The sequence below is a fragment of the Elgaria multicarinata genome, chromosome 10, assembly GCF_023053635.1.
Source record: "Elgaria multicarinata webbii isolate HBS135686 ecotype San Diego chromosome 10, rElgMul1.1.pri, whole genome shotgun sequence".
NCBI classification, from domain to species: Eukaryota; Metazoa; Chordata; class Lepidosauria; order Squamata; family Anguidae; genus Elgaria; species Elgaria multicarinata.
In genome coordinates this window covers 28,538,139-28,550,909 of record NC_086180.1, presented here as the reverse complement: position 1 = coordinate 28,550,909, position 12,771 = coordinate 28,538,139, and the positions used below count along the sequence as shown (strand labels likewise).

The 12,771-nt window shown below is 39.6% G+C and overlaps 1 protein-coding gene across 6 annotated transcripts in view; it reads right to left on the bottom strand.

Annotated features, from left to right (window-relative positions):
• Window positions 1-11,599, bottom strand: part of AIMP1 (aminoacyl tRNA synthetase complex interacting multifunctional protein 1) — a 32,654-nt gene extending 21,055 nt beyond the window's left edge. The window contains exons 1-2 of one of the 6 annotated variants that reach the window (XM_063135604.1): window positions 11,560-11,599; window positions 9,421-9,492 (exon numbers count right to left, since the gene is read on the bottom strand). Coding sequence is in view for 2 of the 6 variants with exons in the window: in XM_063135601.1 (XP_062991671.1) it covers window positions 9,387-9,388 (2 nt within the window). In the remaining 4 variants the exon portion in view is untranslated. Of the gene's footprint in view, window positions 1-2,167; window positions 2,189-2,285; window positions 2,387-9,386; window positions 9,493-11,559 lie in introns of those variants that run through there. The other 5 variants (XM_063135601.1, XM_063135602.1, XM_063135608.1 and 2 more) reach the window with 5 other exon arrangements.
• Window positions 11,600-12,771: the final 1,172 nt, after the last annotated feature.

Here is a 12,771-nt window from a genome sequence, read left to right as displayed (position 1 = left end):
AACCCACTGAATGCACCCTCTCATATTAAACACTCCCGTTTGCTGTTGCAGCAACGGAAACAAGAAATAGAATGATCAGTAAAACATAGGTCAACAATTTGTCTAATTTGTCCAAGACTTCTGGAGGCCCATCCAATTAATTCTAAGGCAACAAATTCTGCCTGTTGGTGATAATTTTGGGCTAACCAAGCTACAAAATATATTACTATATCATATAATTCTGAAGGCAAGAAACAGTTGCACGTTTTTTAATATTTTCCCCCAAATCAACAATTTTATTGGGATATTTGTTTTCAAATTTCTGATAATTTATACATACCAATTCTAATATATTATTTATTTATTTATTTATTTATTTAGAATATTTATATACCGCTCCCCATTGAAAAATTTCGGAGCGGTGTACAAGGTAAAATGAAAATAAAAACAGAATAAAACAGTTAAAACAAAATTTAAAAGAAGCAAAAACAGAAATCCAAGGCTGCATGTTAAAGAAAGGCTTCTTGGAAGAAAGATGTTTTCAGGAGGCGCAGAAAGGAGTACAAGGTTGGCGCCTGCCTGACCTCCACCACACTGAAGGCTCTTCCCCTGGTGGATTCCAATCGGAGGATGGATCTAGGTGGAACCACCAGGAGCAGGCCCTCGGATGACCTCAGTGACCGGGCAGGTTGGAAAGGGAGAAGGCGCTCTCTCAGGTATCCTGGTCCCAAGTTGTTTAGGGCTTTGTACACAAGTACAAGAACCTTAAACCTGGCCCGGTAGCGAATTGGCAGCCAGTGTACATTGATGGTGCTATATAAATAAATAATAATAATAATAATAATAATAATAATAATAACAGTGCAGTTCCCTCAGCAGAGGAGTTACATGCTGGAAAGGGGCAGCTCCAGACAACAGCCGAGCTGCAGCATTCTGCACTAGCTCCAGCTTCCGGAGCAGCTTCAAGGGCAGCCCCACATAGAGCGCGTTGCAGTAATCCAATCTTGAGGTTACCAATGCCTGTACCACCGTGGCCAAGCTATCCCTGTCCAGGAGAGGCCGTAGTTGGCAAACCAACCAAAGATGGTAAAAGGCACTCTGAGCCGTGGAGGCTACTTGAGCCTCCAATGACAGAAATGGGTCTAAGAGTACCCCCAAACGACAAACCTGTTCTTTCAGAGGCAGTGCAACCCCATCCAGAACAGGCAATGAGCCTGTCTCCTGGACTCGGGAACCACTCACCCACAGGGCTTCCGTCTTGCCAGGATTCAGTCTCAGTTTATTGGCCCTCATCCAGCCCATTATTGAGTCTAGGCACTGGTCCAGGACCTGCACAGCCTCACCTGATTCAGTTGTCACAGGGAGATAGAGCTGCGTGTCATCAGCGTATTGATGGCATTTAGCTCCAAATCCCCTAATGACCGCTCCCAACGGCTTCATATAGATGTTAAATAACATTGGGGACAAGATGGTGCCCTGCGGCACTCCATAGCTCCATAATATATGCTGTTACAATAGCTATGTGTTAGAATAATCCTTATTTTATAGTTTTGTAATTCCTAGAAATATCAATAAATGAAATTAATACAGATTGGGGGAAAATAATTTTATTAATCAAAATTGGCTGGGTTCACACAACACAAAACCCAGATTCAAGGTTGAATATGGCTTGAGTGTGGGTTGTTACTGGTTTGTTGTGCTGTGTGAAGTCAGCTGCACTAACAAACCACTGAAATCAATGAAGTTAATCATGGCTAAGTTCACTAATTTCAATGGATCTACTTGAGTGTGACTATGTTTGGGTCCAACCCAAAGTATTTGTAATCTAGCATGTCTCATACCAAAAATAGACATTGTAGTATTCACAAACCGTATCTTCTAAAATAGTGTTTTCATTTATTTTTTGAAGTATCTGTTTTCAATATACATTTTGTAGCAGTTAAGAAGGAATAGAGGCTTCTTATAAGTTAACTATGTTATGCTTAACGTTCCAAAAATATACCCTGACAATTTTGGGAAGCATGCAACCAACAAGCGTACAGTTATCCACCTAAAATAAATTATAAACATAATCTTTTTCATAGACCAAAATAATGTAATATTGCAACAAAAGTAAATATCCAAAATTACAGCAGTAATCAGGCCAATCTGTAGAAATCAAAACTGCTTTACCCAATGCTATACTTACAGTTGCAGTTCTCTAATTTATGTACTTCAAATCAACTAGAAGTATATAAGAACTCCATCTTCTCAAGCCGATAATTGCTGGAGGAAAGCTCTTAATATCCAGCAAGCATCTACATTACCTGAATTAATATTAATGATTGGTCCAGCTTTGAAATCACAAGCATTTACTACTTTCTAAGGCACGCAGTCATGCTGCTTGGCAGCAACTGTTCCTTGTCAGTTATTTATAGTTACATATTACTTCAACAAGATATTGGACTGGTATTTCCATCTTATATATTTGGAATAGTACTTAAGTTTTAGAAAATATTCTGTAGATGATATACATGGTTAAAATGTACTAGTTTCAAAGGTTTTTAAGCAACAGACTTTCTCTTTTTAACATCTGTACAGAAAAACTTCCCCACATTTTTCACTTTGGGATCCCCTCTGGGAATTCTTTAGATAACAGATTACCAATTTATTCAAACAGCAATTTAAAAGTTCCCTAAGAGACAATGAATATTCCAGAGTTCCAATGATAGACAGGTGACCCATCCATACTATACAATACTGTGCATCAATTATCTAAAACATGTTCAGAAATGAAAGCGAGGGCTTGTCAGTACAACATTGTAGAATAGTATTTTGAGTCCACGGATGAAAATAGAACTAAGACAGTGGGATGGTGCAGATATTATTAACTATAGGTTAGAAATCAAGCGAGATCCCACAGCCTGTTCCTTAACCATGGTTAACAGTTACATATACACTACACCGGGAGAAATCACAAAGTGACAGAAAACTGAACATGAAAAAAATATAACCTTGGATGTTGTTTTCCAGTCACATTGACAAAAGACAGAAGTATTTTTTTTCTGTTCTAATTAAGCTAGGGACACTAATGGATGCATTTACATGAGCATGCAAAAATACTTTGTTCTATAAATTGTTATAAAAAGCCAAACACAACTGATTTGGGAGGGACATGAGAACTGCAACACATTTGTTAAATTCAACTGCTTGAATCCTGAGCAAGTCAAATCACTCTACCCTACTCAAGTTTAGTTGAGAGGTCATTAAAATTATTTAACATATTTTAGTTCAATTATTTAATGAACATTTACATGTGCAGCCATATAAGAAACAAAACACACACAGGCATTAGTATTTCTGGTAGAAAACACATGACTAATTCCTAGGGATTAAAAAAGAAAGTGCAGTTTGCAGGCTACTTGACAGTGCACTGCTGCTTAAATAAGCCCCATTAAACACCTTAGAACATGGTTTGGAGTAGCCATGTATAGGATTACATTGTTAATAATTATGCATGCTTCCTTGGTAGCCTCATGTGTAAGATAATACAGATAACAGCTGAAAATAGACCACCAGGGAAAGTTCTGAAAGACTTTTACACTAGTTCAAGGGAGACTTCTACATTGTTTTGAACTGCCAAGATTTCAGGATTTGTTAAGTAGCCCGACCAGCGTATAGGTATTCTGCAAGAAGCAACATTTCTACTATACATCTACAACTTCTTTTTTAAAAAGCCATAGCGTGGGTGGGAGAAAAGAGTATGAGACAGAGGTGCAGTGAAGGGTTTTAGTTCTGTTAAACAGGCAAGACACTTCTCTATTTAAAATTAGCTTGCCTACTGAGCTGAAGTAAAAATGTCCAAACCTTGCAGGATGCATTCTTCTCCTCTGTCCATGCTAGACTGTTGTGGCCTTGATTTCTAACTCTAAATTCATTATCATACCTTTTGTCATTGCAGGATATTTTAGCAAGGAGCAACTGGACTAAGTAGACCACCTTAAGTACATCTTGAAGTTCCTTATATCATTCTCAACAGGAGTGCAAATATATTCAGCCCCTGAACAGCTGTTCCTAAATATGGAAGAGGAACTAACTATGTTCAGTTATGAGTGAATGATCACACTTGCTGATCTAACAAATCCTTCTGGGCCATCCATTAGAAACTAAAGGAACAATCCAGCTACTTATCTCCCAAGACTGTAATAAGATGCCATGACAAAGCTGTATGCAATTACTTCTCCGTCACACAATCCACCACAGTGCATTTGCCAGCTAGTTAATCATATAATCCAGAATTACAAGAATAAACATGACAAAGTTTTATGTTGTTTGTCATTCTAAGCAGTTTTACATGTTATGAACCTTTTAAATAATGGTTTAACAAAAATAGAATGATAGCAGTATTATATTCCTCAACATTATGCAAAACAAAAACTGAATATAAATTTCTATAGAAGCATTATGTTTGTAAGTAGAGGGGAAATAAATGCTCTTTGCACAATTTTTTTTTTAAAAAAAAACCTTTATAGATCAATTTTATAATCATTGTGAAGTTAACATCACATAATTATTTAGTTAATTCTACAGTCCTGAATGGGCAAACCTCTACAGCTGGTCTTTTATTTATATAACCTTTTAGTGGGGTTAGACTTCAATTCAACCAGTTGCTTTTTTCAAACTGAAGTTGCACATGAAAACAATTTAAGCTGCAAATCGGCTCTGCTTGGCAAGCAGCACTTTCCTCCTTCCAGGTGCTGAATGCATATGATCCAAAAGCAGTCTTGGCCTAAAGAAAGCCTCAAATAACAATTCTTCCCTCCCTACCCCCTGCTTCCCAAAGCTCAGTACAAACATTCGTAGTCTAGCTTGGACTCAAAATAATGCTTTATTCTCTCCCAGTCCACCCTGAACAAATGCAGTGGTGGGGCAAAATTCCTACCTGAATCTAGACCACAAAATAATCACTGCACTGATGAGGCAATATTTTTACTAATAGGCAACTTGACCCTATACATGTTTATTCATAAGTAAGTCCCACAAAATTCAGCAGAACTTAGTACCCTTAAAAGGGTGCCCAAGATCGCAGCCTAAATGACTTCAGTATGTCAGCGGGAGATGCAAAGTCCTCTGAGAACAATCTGTAGCTTTAGATGGAATCAGCTGCCAGCTTCTTAGCCAAAAGCCGTGAGGATGGGAAAATGTTTTGCAAATTTTCAATTAACTATAGTATGTATAGAAAAATAGGTGCTTGACATATATATTGGCTTGGATCCTACATTTTTGCTCCATTTACATTAGGAGAGTTCTGCTCATGGTAGGGGTTATCCCATGAGTAGAACTCACCTCCCATGAATGGAAGTTTCTGCTGATCACAAAGCAAAAATTTAGGATCCAAGCCACTCTGATTTTATGCTTTTAAAAGTTTTTCATCCTTTTCCTGAATGGAAAGGCTCACTCTGTTTGCTGAAAGAGCTGAGATGCAGGAAGGCTCATGGCAGACAAACAGAAAAGCTGAATTTTGCCAATTCTCCCTACAGTCCCCAGGCCTAACACTATTTGAGAGGGTCACCTAAATCTCTGAAGCAGCTTTTCAGGGAGGACAGTGGGAAGAAGGACTTGGCAAAGAATGTCTCTCCCTCTTCCTCCAGAAGGGATTTCTGCTCATGGGGACTCTGGATCCAACCCCTTATTCCAGAAGGGCTTGAATCGCTTTATACAATTAACAGTAGCCATCCTGCTCCATAAAGACTAGTTTCAGATTCCCGATATATTACTGTTGGATATATATGTTGTCTGTTGGTTCCAGATAGCTCTGGTACAAACACAGATTTCTTATCCATTACCTGGGTTTTGCTTCAAGCCTTTTAAATTCCAGAATAGTATTGCAACTAGCGGATTATCAACCACTGACCAGAGGTTGGCTGTGCGTATGGGAGAGCCAGTTTAAATCCTGACTCTGCCAAAGCTCACTGGAGGGCCATGGGAGATCACTCTCAGAGGCCAAAATTACTTTGAGATCATCTGCATTCAGCACCTGGAGGGATCAGAGACCCACTTGCCAAGCAGAGCCAATTTGCAGTTTAAATTGTTTACATATGTGACTTCAATTTTAAGCAAGCGTTCTATCCAAGCAGTTGCTAAGCCCCACTAAAAAGTTTATACAAATAAACATCTTAAGTGTAGAGCACTGGGACACTTTTAGAAACAATACTAAAGTATTGTTAAGTATTGGGAAGTTAAGCCACTGTAGGAATCTTTAAATGTAAAACTCTAAGGAAAAGTCTCTACATGCTCAAAACAAGTAAAAGAGTGGGGGAACAGAACACGAGATGGGACAACCTTCATGTTAAAAGAGAATGGGGGTGGGTAGTGATAGGTTCTTGTAGCTAGCCACCTTCGTCCCTAGCAACCAAACACATCTTCAAGTTGACTGCTGCTGGGGTGTTGTCACTGTAACTGTGCCAGTATGAATTGGCTAACAACAAATATACTAAAATTAAATCCTGAAAGGACATTGTAATGATGATTAGGAAGCTGTGTTTGGGAATGTACCCTGATCTAGATAGAGTCACCTGTAAAATCAAGTTTGCAGTTTAGGTGTGCTCCATCACCTTGCTTTGATGCTTGACTCCCAAATGGCACCAGCAGCTAGGACAATATTTTGCCAGGTATAGATGGTCAGCCAGCTATAATTTTTCCTGTCTAGTCAAGTTCTTGCAACAGCCATTTATCCATCTTACTTAGACTACCACAATGTACTCTACACTGGGCTGCCCGTGAAAACAGTTTGAAAGCTTAAGCTGATATGAAGTGCAATTAGCCATTTATTGTGGACAGAAAATCAATCCAATCCAGACCGATTTACACTGGCTGCCATCCAGTGAAATTCTCTTCCTTGAGAGCTTCTGATGTGTATCTTCTATCACCAGCTTAAGATACTTCTCCCCACCTGCCTGGTTTTCATTTTGTTTTTTAAAGTTGGATAGATTTGCTGCTGGTCTGATATTATTTGTGGGTTTGCTTGTTTGTTGCAGCAGCTTTCCGATATTTTTATGTTGCTTTAAAACTGTATCAGTTTTTAAAGTGTTTTGATGTTGTGTGAGTGCCCACCTGGCTGGGAACATTAAGTAGTAGTATCAATAATAAACTTAAAGGTCATATTATACTCCTCCTTCCATCCATGTCACCCAGCTGCAATTAAGTTGACCTTTCCCCACAATCCTGAATTTTCCTAAATGTCCAGTCCACACAGTAATTTTGAGGGGGCTCTTGCACCCTCACTTGAGCTTTGTACTGCCACATAAAAAAGTTCTCAATGCAGGACAGCTAAGACTGCAATCCCAATCAAATTTACGAAGAAATAAGCTCCCACTGAATACAGTTGGACTTACTTCCAAGTAAACAAACAGAATTGAACTTTGAAGCACATTAATTCTACCAGGTATATAAAATGATCAAAATATTTTTGAATTATTATGCAATACTACAAAATCCGTTTTGGAGATCCAAGTTTCCTTGCACAATTATTTCCAATAAAAAATATCTAAGTGGGGAGCAAATCTTAACAGAGGTTTTCAATGGAAATCTTAATGCTTACATATTTTATTTCCCCCATGCAACAGGCATTTTAATCCAAATTATATTCATGGTTGAGATGTATCTGAAATCATACTGTTATGCTAATTAATCATTACGTTATGTTCAAAATGAGTTTTCATGAAAACTGTAATCTGTGGTATATATTCAAAGGCTGGGTAAATACATTATTAGAAGTGTGAAGAAGTGCAGAAGCTGCCAGGGTTGAAAACAGAAAGTCATCTCTAAAATATATTATTGGAAGACTAAGATAAACAATATTGAAACAGATGTTCCAGTTTACTTTAGGTAGTTATATCCCACCTTTTGCATAATCCTCAAGGCAGCTAACAAAAACCATATAAAACAACAAAACAACATAAACAGATTAAAAAAGCAGATAACAAATAAAAAGCAATTTAAAAGATCTTTTAAAAAGCAGTCAATCCAACTTAAGAGGGAGGACCAGACAAGATAACAACAACAAAATCAAATGCTATAAAAAGCCGTAAAACAAGATGGACTTCACCTGTTTTCTACAGAATAGTAAAGAGATCTGGCCAGTGGAGCAGAGAGTTTTCAGCCACTCTAGGTACTCGTCTGTGATAAGTCCCCATTAGCCACCATGAGGCCCTTTGCCCCTATTGCAGATAATGGGTTATGAGGGTTGGTAATTAACCTCTTGTGGGTGGCAAGAACATCCCCCCAGACACATGTTAGCTCCTTGTGGGTCACTCCCAGCACTTACCCACTATGTCTTACCTTGTGAACCCAGCCATAGGGTATATCATCCACAACATGGCAACTAAGCAAACAGAACAGCCTGGTCTTCACTGAGTGTTAAGTAATAACATAATTTTAAAATGAAAAATATAATAAACTATTTTACAGAAATATGGCATTTTAGCAGCATACAGCGTGCAGGATAAGTATTTTCGGCTTTCAAAAGCAACTGTGAATATAGCCAATTACTCATGTGACTTCAAAGAACCCTGTATACCATCTCTCTCTGCAGCTACAGTATGAAAGTTGTGGCAAGTCAGCACAAATAATCGTTTTTGAGAATGTGCAGAATGTGCAGAAACCAGCCACTCATACCGAATCTGAAATTAGAGTGTGCTTCAGTACACAGAGATCCTCAGGGAGAAGAAATTAATAAAGAAAGGGTTATGGAGGACTGAAGTGATAGAAAAATGTGGTGGGGGAGTGAGTGGACAAAAGGAAAACCTAAGAATGAAAATGAGTGTCGGTAGATTGCAGCAGTGGGATCTGAAAGAAAAGATGATTTCTGGTGGATTTTCTTTTGGTTTAGTAACTTGTCTGAAAAGGAGGCAAGAAGGGAAAATGGTGTAGGTAACTCTCCATTGTGACAGAAAGAAAATGATGTCGGTAACTCTCCATTGTTTATTCAAGGATAGGCAACCTGCATAGTCCAAATCACGTGGAGGGAAACACACATAATCCCTGACCACTAGCATGATGGCTCTGGTTGAACATCTAGAGGGCACCAGGTTACCTGCTCCTGGTGGGATGGTGGCTGGGGGATGCTAGAAGTTGTATGACTTATTTCTATCTAAACATGCATAGGAATGCACCCTGAATTTCTAAACAGAAGAACTGCCTTGTATCTTAATCCTATGGGTGACAGAAGAGGCTGCAGTAGTGGAACAGAAAATAGAAGACACTGCATGAAATCAGTGGATACAAGAAAGATTAAGCATTATGAGGTAACACATGTTTAAGAACCCAATTTTTGTTCCTTAACATGTTTCAGCAACAGTGATGCTTACATTATGCTTCCCCTTGATTCAAAGGAATGCATTACACCAGCAGATGTTAAGACAACTCACATTTAACGGGTACAGCCACAGAAAAGATCCTCACTGCAAGATTCAGTGGAAGACAGGACCCCAACTCTACTTCCTCTTCCCCGCCAAATCTGTCTTTTATGAGTACCTGCAGTGTTAAGCATACAAATATCTCTAGACACAGTTGAGAAATTTAAGAATGCACACTATCAGGGCATTATATGAATGATCTCAACAGCCATTAAATAGGTTGCATAAGAGATCAGCTATGTTGAAGTGTGTTTAGTCACCATGATGATCTAAGAGCCATATGGAGGGAGGAGTTAATGTAAATGGGGGAAAAGCAGAAAAAATAAAATTTGGGGGGAAATTGAAAAATATGCAATACACTTGATTTTTTTCATGCTCTTTGTTACTCACTTTGTTACTTTCAGAATGTAAAATATATTATGTATAAATTGGTTTACTCATAAAATTATCATTAAAATTACCAACATTTAAAAGCAAGCTCAGTAAATTTAAAATTGTCTGAATAAACTAAACTTTTATATTTAATAAAACAAGAACAATAATTTTATGATATAAATATATGAACACCTTGTCTTAAAAGTTTTATTCATCATTCTAAAAGAAAATATTTCATAATCCAAAATTATTCTTTTTCCCATTTTGGGAGGGAAAAAATCCATCCACCCCCCCAGATCTTCACAACTCTACAGTCCACATGAAGTAAAAACCAACTCCACTTCCACCAGCCAAGGATTAGGAAGAATAGTTTCCTAGACAAAGTAACCAAATAATAATAATAATAATAATAATAATAATAATTTTATTTATTTCTTACCCGCCTCTCCCTTTGGATCGAGGCGGGGAACAACATTAGAACAGGAATCAATACATCTTAAAAATTCTTGATTTTACATTGATCTGGATAGGCCTGCCAGAAAAGGCTAGTCTTTAAAGCTGCCTTAAAATGGTTTTCTAGCCCCAGCATTCTCATTTTAGAAGCTAAACACAGATTGCAAATCTACTTCTAAACTTCCAGGGATGTAATTGTGCATGCCTGTTGCAACAAAAAATAGTGTATTGTGGCATTTTAAAGACTATCAGGGTTATTCTGTCACAGGCTTTCACAAACTAGACTTAAATACATTAAGGACTGTCCTCTATTGGCAGCAATTTAAGTATTTGTCTTATCCCAGATCCATCATTTGGCCATCTAGCACATTATTATCTATTCTGACTAGCAGCAGTGCTCCAGGGTCTCAAGCAAAAGTCTTTTCCATCATCCTTTTACCTAGAGACACTGGGCTGGGATTGAACTGAGGATCTTCTGTATGAAAAGCACATGCTCCATATCACTGAGCTACAATCCATCCCACACACATAGTGAAAAAGAAATGAAGAAAGAGTCAGTGGCGCCTTAAAGAAAAATACGATTTCATTATTAAGGCATGAGCTTGTATGGGCTCAACCCACAGCTAGTCTTTAAGGTGACACAGATTCCTTATTGTTTTCATACCACAGCCGTGTAACACGGCTGCCCCTTTTGAAACTAGAAAAAGAAATGGTGCCAAATGGCTATGAAACACCAGGAGGGATAAAGTGCAGCAACCCATTTAAGGGAATGACAGATAGCAACAAGTTTGGAATAAAAACTTTTCACCCACGAGTAAGAATAACGAGGGCCCACCAAAGTTCGCAGCTTATTATACCTTCCCCGCCGTGTCCACACCATACTTAGAAAGCCCCCCCATCCCCTCCCTAACCCGCCCCCGCATACATTTCCCGCAACGGCTCCTCCTAACGGTCCTTGAATCCCTCACCTTCTCACGTGTAAATAAGTAACCAGATGACAGGAGCATAAAAACATAGGGAGCTATCATAATAAATACTGTAAATGAATTCATGCACATGGGGCTCTTCCAGCTTCTCCCCCAATCCCATCCCACGTTCTTCCAGTCAACAAGGGATCGGTTCCCCCCTCCCGCTGTTGTCAGGGCAACAACTACTTTTAAGGGTTGCTTTTAAAGCCCAGGCAATTCCCAGGCCTTGCCCTGAGGGCTCCCCTCCCGAGGCCCCCTCAACAGAAGGACGGGCTGGCCACACTCCCTCTTCAGCCGTTGCTAGCAGCGGCTCCCCATCACCCCAAAACAAACCAGCCCATTTCAACGCCTCGCTCGCCCCAACCGTTAACTGACCCCCCAAAACTTACCCACCTCACCCCACAAGCAGCGGAAGCGCGAACCGGCCCCTGTGCGCATGCGTGCGGCTCGAGGCGTGGGAGGGGGGAGAGAGAGCGAGAGGCCAAACGTGCGTGCGTGAGCAACGCACGCGCGTTGGGTCAAGGCCGGCTCTGGCCAGTCAGGTGAGGAGGAAAGCGGGGTGGGCGGAGTCATGGGAGGAAGGACTGGCAGAGGCAGGTGTGTATGTTGGGGAGTTCGTGTTCATGAGGGCTAGGGGCTTGTGGGGTGGGAAGGAGGTTTAGCGGCTAAAGGCGTGCGGGTCGGGGGAGTGGCGGTGATATTCGTGTTCGGCATATCCGCGTTGGGTTGTTCCTTAAAACGAAAGAGGAAAAGTGCCCTGTGCTTTGCATAAGACCTGGTTATAAGGACATTTGTGTTAGCACGGTTCGTTTGTAAGTGTGTGATTTCCAAAGAGTGATGGGGGTTTGCCTTCGCTTCTAACGCTTTCCAGATGTTTTGAAAAATGGTTTTGTGTACCTTTGGGTATAGCTATTACTTGTTAAGGCTGCAATTTTATAAATGCAAATGCAATAAATAAATCTTATGCAGTTTACTTCGGGAGTACGGATTAGGCGTGCGTGTGTGTGTGATTTACGAGTAGAGGCGCCTACGATGTTCTAGATCTTGGAGTACGTGTTCTATCACCCACGAGTCTAAACGGTTATTATTCCCCCGCATAAGTTCTTTAATTTCAAGCAAACCATCCCCAAGTAATTTAGAAAGGAAGCGGGTGTAAGAAGAGTGCTAAAGGAAGTGGCGGAGAGGAAAGGGAACAAGGAAGAGAGAAATGGCACAGAGGCTGCAATGCTGTGTACACTTAACTGAGGAGTTATCGCCTTTGAACTCAGCGGGGCTTTCTTCCAAGCAGGCATACTTGTGTTCAGATTTTGAACACAGTCCCATGCACGTGTTGACAGAAAAAAATGCTGGTTGGAGGGATGCTGGAAGCTGTAAGACTTTTTTCTGTCTAAACATGTGGAGGATGACATTGTTAATAAATACAAGAACAGATTGAAGCAAATGTTAAAGGGAAGAAATGAGAAGTGAAATGGAGAAAAAAGATGCTCAGTAAAGATTTGATAGAATAGAAAGCAGGGAAAAGATGCCATTAAAAGGCTAAGATATTTATTATGATATAAGCATTCATGGACTGCTTTATCCACAAAATAGTATAATATAAT